The 10,836-nt window shown below is 35.9% G+C and overlaps 1 protein-coding gene across 1 annotated transcript; it reads left to right on the top strand.

The window, feature by feature from the left end:
* On the top strand, positions 5,370-10,288 carry LOC109706877 (probable protein phosphatase 2C 12). Its single transcript, XM_020227893.1, is given in 10 exon segments — positions 5,370-5,484; positions 5,487-5,563; positions 6,766-6,937; positions 7,279-7,432; positions 7,527-7,590; positions 7,735-7,842; positions 8,494-8,619; positions 8,705-8,940; positions 9,389-9,591; positions 9,689-10,288. Coding segments are annotated over 10 exon segments (1,290 nt in total). The 3' UTR covers positions 9,724-10,288.

The following is a 10,836-nucleotide window of genomic DNA, read 5'->3' as shown; positions in this document are numbered from 1 at the left end:
TATTCCAATATTTTTAAAGCCCTAATTTGCAGACAGTTTAATTAACTAGTGGACTGATATTTACTCGGCATTTTCTCCTTTTGTAATTGAGAGCTTGGCCTCTTATAACTTCAAATGTAACTAGTCAAACAAAATCAAAATACTCAGATGCCTTCTTATGCGATAACAATAGCATGGTGTCTGGGTAGCGATGAATTGTATGTTATGAGTGCATTTGTATTATAGCAATACACACTACAACAAAAACGGTCTATAGCGACACTTTTAAATGTAGGTACATGTCAAAAAAGTGCTGCTAGCTAAAATTAGCGACACTTTTGAAAAGTGTTGCTATATGTGGGGTCGCTAGGTATATAGTGACAGCTAAAGAGTGTCGCTATAACCGAAAAGAGTGCTGCTAATTTACCAATGCTTATTTAAGCATTTAGCAACCGCCGAAACTCTATATCGTTGGCTGCGGTGGCGGAGGAGGACGACAGGAAAGGCTCTTCGTCTAGAATTTCAGTAGATTGAGTGAAGAGAGAAGAAAAGATGGTAATTGATTTTTTTTTTTTTCTTTTCTGTTTATAATCGGGCCAAATGGACTGGGTGTGGTGGATTGAGTAGAGTAATCTTTTATTTTTGGTTTGATTGGGTTTTATATTTAGGCATTAGTAGATATTTTTTTAAGTTTTAGTATAAATGAGACACTTACTAAAAAGTGTCCCAAACATGTGTCCCTATAATCTAATTCTGTTGTGGTGACATGTGACACCGTTTGGTTCGGGTATAAGAAAGAATAACTATTACAGAGATAGGTACAAATATGGGATAAGAAAAATAACGTTTGGATGAAAATTTGGTTATTTTCGAATATAAAAAAAATAACGTTTGGATAGATAATATGAAATAAAAAAAATAGTGAATAATTATATATAGAAAATGAATAGGTTGATGGGAATAATTATACCAGCTTATTTCAGATGCCTGAGAACTATTATTCTCGAATAAAAAATTAGCGTTTGGATATAAAAAGGGATAAGAAGTTATTTCACTCCTTATCCCGAATCCAAACGGGGCTTTTAAAGGTTTCGTCATCATTCGCAATGTTTTAAATTGCTTTGATTGGGACTTTAGGCATTTTATTTTTTCAAATATTGTTCTTCTTTATTAAATTATTTGTCTAAATATTAAGTCCCAGGAAAAATGAGACTATATAACAAATACCAGAAATGACAACTGTGATAAGAATTTTAGCGCACAAATTATTAAAAAAGCTATAAAATTTGGTTTGTGGTGATCATGATTTGAGAGTTGCTATGGCTAATAAAGTGCACGTTTATATCAGTTTATGTTTCTTTTTTGTTTCTCTATCTAATTATATATTCTATCATTTCTATAATTATTTATACTAATAACCTTATTGAAAGTAACAATTTACCATAGAAAGAGAAGTGAAGAGAACAACTAATAAATTTTCCTTTTATCTTTAGTTTTGTGGCAATTTTAAGATTGGGAGTTGGAGTTGCCACTACATGCAGTGTGCTTAAATTTAAAACTCGTGTCTCCATATTTGGATAAACCAAATAAATATCGTAGTTAAAGTTTTTGGGCATGGGATTTTTGACAAAGTTTATAAAAAAAAAATCATGATAAATTTATATAAATAAAAGAAAAAAAAGTGTAAAGACTCCCTCAACTTTAATTTTCAAATGGATATTTAAACTTTTAATTTTATAATTTGGTCTCCTCGATCAAATTTTGTCAAATAGTTTAATAAAGTTTCTTTCTCAAGCGTTTCGATGGCATGACTTGAACACTATCTCATATGACTATAAAATACAAAGAAATTTATTTTTTTATCTTTCCATTTGATATATATATATATATATATATATATTTGAGAGTAAGGTATCACGCTACCTGCTTCATTTATTAAGCAAATGAAATTAGCTATATAGGATGAGGCAGCTAGGGCCTCGAAAAAAGGCAAAAAAAGTCGAGAAAGAAAGGGGGTAGCAAAAGGGAAAAAAACACACGACCACAGGTGACAGAACAAAGATACAGTTCGACAGGTAAGATGTCACCCAGTTTGACAGAACTCAGCCCACTCCTTTGCCAAATCTCCAATGCGGTGGGATATTTGGGTTATATCGGTCGGTATATTTCTAAAGATAGTATTGTTTCTTTCAAACCAAATCATTCACCAAGTTGCCGCCACCCGAATATAAGCCTTCGAAGCCTCAGTTTGCGGACGCTAATCCAGCAGTTGCCCCCAGACGAAGGAGATGTCCTCAGTGATGGGGAAGAGCTGGGATCTCCCAAAATGCGAATGAAGCAGAAACTTGCTAACGACACACCCCACGAGCAGGTGGTCTACAGTCTCGGGCTCAGCACCGCACATAACGCAGGTGAGATTGCCCAACCAAGCCCTTTTGAGAAGGTTATCCACGGTAGGCAATCTCTTTTTAAAGACTAGCTAGAGAAAGATTTTAACTTTGATCAGAATGTGCAATCTCCAAATGGCCGGCATTACAGCGTCCATGACCTCCTACTACTGATTAGAGAATGCACGGACTTGACAGAGAAATTATTGTCTGGGTTCCATCGCCAGCGAATAGCATCATGTCGATTTTCAACTCGCAGACTAAGGAGGGTGTCCCTAAGCGCCCTGATATCCAGCTCGCTATAATGTGAGTTCCTTCTCGCCCCTCTTAAAATCTTTCTCCATCTCCAACCCAAGGCGGAGAAGCACTTGCCAACTCGCACCTCCTTAGGGTGAACATTAGAGAAGATTTCGAAAAATTGGGACTTCAGTGGTGTATTGCCATTCCATTTGATAATTAAACATGAAGATTGAGGAATAGAATGAATCTACCGTCGGTTTTTATTACTTCTGCCGTACATTAAAATAGAATAAGATTATATTTAGGACATATAACCCAAAATAATTGTATAATTAATAATTCAAACTAAAAAGTAGAAAGATTGAACCATTGGGCAAAGTTGAAAATATAAAAACTTAGTTACAGAAAAGTTAAAGTTGATGGGATCTTTGTAAACTTTTGCCTCAATAATAAAGGTTAAAAAGAAGCCTAAATTTTAATCTCAAAATTTATTACTAATTCACAGCTGTGGCAGAGTACTATTTATTAAGAAGGGCTTAATGATATCTAGGAAAGCTTATTTGTGTCCTTAATTTCCAAATCTATTTATGATTGGTCTCTTTGTAACCTCACATGAGAATTGGCCCATTTTTTTTTTAAAATTTTTTTATCGACTAATGAAACAATAAAATGACTAATCACGGTCTCTATCAACAACAAAGAATCAATTCCTAGTCCTTTTACGGTGCGCCGGTCAATTCCAACCCAAGTCCAATTGGACCGTTGTTGCCAACATTATCGCCTGGAATTGGTCCACTGTAGACCTCTTTTTAACTTTGATTTACCCCTAACGTGATTTAGGGCATTTTCACCTTGCTATATACCACGACTTAAGAAGTAGTATTTAATTATATTATAATTTTTATTTTTATTTTATCTTAAATATCTATGTTTAAAACAAGATAGCATAGTGATATTTTTTTTGGATTTACTTCTTGTTTGACGGTAATTATACATGAAAAAATTAAAAAATATATAAAAAATTAAGAAGTATATAATAATAAAGTACAAATGCACTAAATCACATGAGGCTAAACTATAGTTTTTTCATGTATTAGGTGCAATATAATAAATAATTGCTCTTTAATATTATTATTATCTTTTCCTGAAAACCACCTTTAAATCTTGAAGAATAAGATTTAAAGCATCTGATTACTTATTTATTATTATACAAACTATTTTGAATGAAAGTAAAGTCTTAATTACAATTGTTATTTTTTTAAAAAAAATAAACAATAAAAGATGATATGTTATTAAAATCAATTATGAAGAAATTAAGCGTTTAATTTTTATTCTGTTATTGTATTCTACAATATTTGAGTTAGACTGATATTATCTTTTATTGTTTATTTTTTTTAAATACTTTCTATCTATGTCACCATGATTTTACCCGCTGGGTGAATTAATTGGAGTGCACTTTTCTTGTAATGATTTTTTCACNTGAAAGTAAAGTCTTAATTACAATTGTTATTTTTTTAAAAAAAATAAACAATAAAAGATGATATGTTATTAAAATCAATTATGAAGAAATTAAGCGTTTAATTTTTATTCTGTTATTGTATTCTACAATATTTGAGTTAGACTGATATTATCTTTACATATTTTAAAATTTGAAAGTCTTAAAATTTTAAAATTATTGTGCTGTAATGTTAATTAGTGTCCCACAAATTTTTTTACAAACTTGTTTATATATTATGTCAGAGCTTGTTCACAGTTTATGAAACTAAAAAATAAATCTTATATATATATAAAACGGTTTATATGGGAATTTTTCTTGAGCTAATAAGCTGACGTGGCCAGTGCTCTCTCTCTCTCTCTCTCCTTAGATTGGCCCAGTCAATTTCTCTCTCTGTAGTTCGTGCCACACGCGGTGAAAATAAGAGAGCTATCACCACCGATAAAGTACGCGCCGATATAATTTCTTTTTATTTGTATAATAATAAAAATATTAATTTTTAACCATAACGTGCGGTGTATAGAGTGTACGTATAGACCCGGTGCTGGCACTAATTTCTCGCAGTCCATTCCCTCGACCAATCACATCGCGCTTCATGCCTAAGGCCGACCTTCTCTTCCGCCTCCTCCTCTCCTCGTCTCTCTCTCTCTCTCTCTCTCTCTCTCTGCGAAGCGAGGAAAAAAAAAGGGGGGAAAAAGAAAAGAAAAAAAGAAAAATGCATTACTAAAAAGAATAAATCGCTTCGTTTCCTTTCAATTACCTTTCTTTCCTTTTTTCTTCCTCTCCCATCGATCCATAACCCTCGCTTCCGAGCATTTCCCGAATTGGGGGAGGCGAATCCGCGTGGAGGGGTGGCACCATTTCCGCGTCTCTCTCTCTCTCTCTCTCTCTCTGTCACGTAACCGATCCGTGGAATCCTCCTCCGCATGTGAAGAGATCGATCGCTCAACATCTTATCGATCGATCCATCCCTCGAATCCGCTCCGGGAGGTGAATGCGCGTGAGCGCCGATTCTCCGCTCGATTTTTCTTTCTTTTCTTTCTTGTTTTTGATTCGATCTAGAGCAAAATAGACGACATTGTTGCTGTTGTTGTTGTCGTTGAGGAAGAGGAGGAGATTGTGGGGGAGGAGAGGCGTTGAGCGAGAGAGAAATAGAGAAAGGGAAACGAGATTGTTGTTGTTGTTGCTGTTGAGGAGGAGGAGAGTGTAGGAGAAGAGGAGGGAGAGAGAGAGAGAGAGAGAGAGAGAGAGAGAGGATGGGGGCGGGGATGGCGGCGAAGGCGGAGGAACGGATGGTGCCGCTGGCGTGGCTGCTGAAGAGGGAGCTGACGAGCGAGAAGATCGAGAGGCCGGACATACTGCACGGCCAGGCGAACCAGAGCAAAAGGGGGAAGACTTCACCCTCCTCAAGACCGAGTGCGAGCGCGTGCCCGCGAGGCCTCTCCACTTCTCCGTCTTCGCGGTATATCCCCCATCTCCTCTCTCTCTCTCTCTCCTCTCTCTCTCTCTCTCTTCTTCACAACACATCCTAACGAGCCAAGAACGATGTGTATTGCATAGTAGTATATCGGGAGCGCGATTTGTTCGGAGAAGTTATGGAATGAAGGGTTTTGTGGAATATATTGTGTTAGGAATCGTCTAGAAATGTTGTCACAGTTTTATAAAGTGTTCTTCATCCTCGACCTTAATTCACATTGCCTGTTAATATATATATATATATATATATATATATATATATATATATATATATCATGGATTTTTATTTGATACATGAATGGTTTGAATTGGTTGGTTCTATATATATTTTTTTTTGAAAATTTTTTTAATCTTATTCGTAATTTTTTTCTTTTGTAGACCTGTCTTTTAATCATATATATTAAATGTAATATGGTGGCCGAATCCAGTCGCAAATATTTTTTCTAAGGAAAAAGGTAAATGTAGGTGCTAAAACTAGTAGAAATTGTTTTTAATAAAGCTACTATGCGATTTTAGTGGCTTTACAAACTCTAGGAAGATCATCTTCCATTGTTAATGCTACCTGTTTGATCCATCTTATACCATGGAGTAAATGTATTAATCGTACAGATACTGCACCTCTTACAAATGGACATTTGATTTCTCAGTGAGTGTTGTTGAGAAACCTTTTATGTGGTCGGCACAATCTAATGTAATCTTGAGCTATTCTTTCTGCATTTTAGAAATGCATTTATTGAGTATACTCTACAATCTAGGTTGTTGGTGGCATGGCGATCAATTATTTGCCCTTTATTTTTGTACTTCTTGATGTAATTAATGCTTATCTAGTATTTGGTCCCCCATATGACATGTTAATGTAATTAATTAATTTGCTCATTATATGTTTCATAGTTAGCAATATATTTTTTGTCCAACATTATGTTGGCCCATCACACAAATTGTCGTTGTTCGACTTGTTATTTCCTGTTTCTTTCTGTTCACGTAGCATGATTCTCTCTTGTTTGAACAAAAAGGCAATTGTTACTATCTTGTCTAAGCATATGATCACACGCCAGATCTCAGAGCTTAATTGCACTTCATGCCTACTAGTTCTTGCGTGCTATGAGCAAATATTCAACTCAGAAGATCTCTGTCACGTTAATTTTGCACTATCTAATTGATTTTTATCAAATTTGTCCTTTCTTCTAGCTATTTGATGGGCATAATGGAACAGGAGCTGCATTATATGCGAAGGACAATCTCCTGAACAATATTGTGAGTGCCATTCCTTCAGATCTTAACCGGGATGAATGGCTAGCTGCACTTCCACGAGCTTTGGTTGCAGGATTTGTCAAAACAGATAAAGATTTCCAAACAAAAGGTGCATATCTGTACTGAGTAGATGCCTGTTTCTTCTAAAAGGTGTCATGGTTCCTATGGTTTCATTTTTGCAGCGTGCACATGCACTTTTAGATTAAAGTTCTTGTATATCTATATTTTTAAAATTATGGATTGAACTTGAAAGTGACCATTATTATGGTTAGCATGACAGTACTGGTTATTAAATCTCTAAGATTTTCTGAGGGGTTGAAACTATGTCTGTTGATAAACCGTCACATTATGTTCTTGCTTGTTCACTCTTGTGGAGTATTTGATTAGTTGTTGATCAATGTTACTTACCTTGATCTGCTCTTCTGGAAAATTAACTATTGACTCTTTCAGCTCACACTTCAGGGACAACCGTGACGTTCGTCATAATAGACGGATGGGTTGTAACTGTTGCATCGGTTGGTGATTCACGTTGTATACTTGAATCAGCTGAAGGTTCAGTTTACTATTTGTCAGCTGATCATCGGCTAGAGGCTAATGAAGAGGAGTAGGTTTCGAGTCTTTTGACTTTTTGTTAGATTTTTAGATTTCGTTTCTTCAGATATTAGTATCTAATTTTACCCATATTTGCTGCCCTGCAGGGTGGAACGTATAATAGCAAGTGGAGGTGAGGTTGGAAGATTAAATGTTGTTGGCGGTGCTGAGGTTTGTTTGAACCTTTGACACCTTGATCATTGTTTATTCTTGCTTTCCCTAAGTAGGCTGTCATCCATCTATGCAGCAATGTTGAGGCTTATTTTTTTAGGAAAGCTTTCTGAATTATGAAGTGTCTATTTTCTGATTTTTCAGATTGGTCCGCTGCGATGTTGGCCAGGTGGCTTGTGCCTATCACGATCAATTGGAGATTTGGATGTTGGTGAATTTATTGTTCCAGTTCCGCATGTGAAGCAAGTAAAGGTCTGTTAACTATAAATATAACAGGACCTACATGTTTGCCTAGATATTATAATCCACCATGCAATTAAACGATGCTCGATGCTTGTACGTATTCACTCCATTGCTGTCAAAATTTGCTTGTTTAATCCTATCTTCTGTTTGCTCTGGTAGTGCCTAGTCTATTTGCTAGACTGTTTCATTGAAATGACACGTAGCAACAATGCATATTTGAAATTTTTTTCATATTTATGCACGTCTTTTAAGGTGTTGTATATAACGCAGCTCACATTTGACAGAGACTTTGGTTGAGGGTAGAGCAGGAAGATGAAGAGAATGGTCGCTTTTTAAGTGGCTTTTAATTTTGCGATTCCTCTTTTTATATGTTTATCTATTATGCTACTATATAGAATTGAGAGGTCATCTATGTAGTGCCCCTTCCAATTGCTAGCTGGATCCCTTATCCATGAATGGAATATTCAATCCATTAGTTAAGCATCACAGATGCTAGCCACATGGCCCACTTCCAATTCTTTTTGAGCAGATAGCCGCATCCAACTCTTACAACAACTATTTATATGTAGAGTGATATCTACTATGATTTTCACTCTTTCTGCATTATATATTGCACTGAGATTGCACTGGTGAATCATAATTTTTATATGTATATTACAGCTATCAAACGCTGGAGGTCGGCTTATCATATCAAGCGATGGCGTGTGGGATGCTTTGTCCAGTGAAATGGCTCTTAGCTGCTGCCGTGGGTTGCCAGCAGATGTCGCAGCGAGTCATATTGTCAACGTACTTTATCCTTATATTTTGGCTATGTATTGGTAGCTCCACATTCATTGAATCCTTTAATTATAGTAGAGATGATCATTTGCAGGAAGCTGTGCAGGAAAAAGGGCTGAGGGATGATACCACTTGTATAGTAGTTGACATATTACCTCCGGAGAAAATAACTCCAACTGTTCCACCTCCAAAGAAGCAAGGGATGGGGGTGTTCAAAAATATGTTTAGGAGAAAATCGTCCGAGTCATCATCTAATGTAGATAGGGAATATTCTGAGCCCGATGTGGTGGAGGAAATATTTGAGGATGGATCTGCAATGCTTTCCCAACGGTTAGTATCTTTTTCATAGCTGTACTCTCTGTTATCATCATTTAACCTGGTCTCTATTAGAAAGTAGGCAGTCTCTATAATCATATTTACTGCCTGTTTGTCCTAGTTTCTACTTGTGCTTTCGGCTATGGACACCTCTAATAGAGTGCTTGGTGAATACAAAACTTCTACTGTGGTGGAAAGTTGAGACTAGATTTTGGGGCCACAAAGCAGGAATTTCTAAGTTGGAGGTTGTTACTCTGCTTTATGAAGAAGCTTTTGAGGGGATTTTAGCTTGGTGCTTTTAGTAACATTACTCAAACAGCCCTACGCCCTTCAGAAGGGGCAAACAGGCGTTAGCCAAGTTTCATTTGTCAATCTTCATTTCCTAATATGTTGTTTCCCTTCAAATAAATAATAAAAGCTTTCTTTAGTGCCAAATGATTGACACATATTGCTCTATCTGCAGGCTAGAAGCAGAATATCCAATTAGGAACATGTTCAAGCTTTTCATATGTGCGATTTGCCAAATTGAGATGAAACCTGGCGAGGGCATTTCTGTGCATGCCGATTCATCACGGCCTGGCAAATTGCGACCCTGGGACGGTCCATTCCTTTGCCTAAGTTGCCAGGAAAAGAAGGAAGCAATGGAGGGCAAAAAGCGATCAAGAGGTTTAATATTGTTGCTAGCTCATTTTCAATTTTTTTTTTCCTCTCCTTTTTATTTGCAAACTAATTATTCACTCTTTGCCTTTTCTTTTTTACTCAGATTCCGCATCTAGTAAGAGTGCTTCAAGTGACTAGTTATTGTCATAGTTCCTGTAGACATTCATAGCTGACAAAAAAAGGATATTTTTCGAGGGTCTCCATTCGATTCTCCTTTTCTGGGATGCCAATTATATTTTGGTCTAACTTTAGCTTATGCTAGAAGCGTATGGAGGCGTCATTTATACATGTATTTATGCCCGGCCGATAGAAGAGCTAGTCCCCTGTGCTTTCTATTGATGCTACGTTAGTTGATCAAAGTGATTCTACGAGGCATTAACAGGTACGAATTGATCGCCTTATTATATAAAGAAAGGCCCTGGGATAGCTAAGGCACTTCCCTAGGATCGTTGCCATGTATATGAATCATCTTGTAGAGGTAAGCCGGATAGGGTTAGGCGAGGTTATTTCGATTTTCTGGGTTAAACCCAAGGATGGATTCGGAGCCAACTGGCCAATTGATTTCATGTTATACACAATACTTCTGGATTAACATTGTCGTTGTATTTGCTGAGATTCTTTTGGCATTGTACTGCGTCCAGTGACTGTGAGAATGCCCTCTTGTCTATGAACAAAACACGGAGCAGAGCCTTTTATATATAAATGCAGACCATATTAGTAACTTTTTCGCATTTTAATCTGATATAAACTTTTATATTCACCAGAGTTTTTGGGGTTAATTAATAAGATACTAAACGGCGTCATTGTATCATCTGTTTGTGAATCTGAAGACGTATAGAAAATTTTTTTGCAGCTTTTTGTTGAATATCATTGTTTTTTTTTTTTAATCCCCCATACTTTTGAGGAATATCAAAGTTTATTTTTATTGCAGCCAATTTTCCAAAAAAAAAAACACTTGTACCAAATCAAGTTTAGGCTCCATTTACAATATGATGACAAAAATATTATATGATTTTATTGAAAAACAGAAAAATATGATTTTACATATTTTTGTCGTAATTTTATTTTATTTATTACTGTTTAATCACAAATTTAACAGTGAGTATAACCTTTTTTTTTTTTTTTCGAAATAGGATATGTAACGGAAAATAAATCAAATATTTGTGTTGCACGTGCGGGTGGACAGGAAATTGTAGCGGTGAGAGAGACACGTAGAAGAATATGACAACTAAATCCCTTAAAAATGCGAGT

Source organism: Ananas comosus, linkage group 2 (assembly GCF_001540865.1).
Source record: "Ananas comosus cultivar F153 linkage group 2, ASM154086v1, whole genome shotgun sequence".
NCBI classification, from domain to species: domain Eukaryota; kingdom Viridiplantae; phylum Streptophyta; class Magnoliopsida; order Poales; family Bromeliaceae; genus Ananas; species Ananas comosus.
The sequence above is the reverse complement of the archived record's forward strand: the minus strand, read 5'-3'. Positions and strand labels throughout refer to the sequence as shown.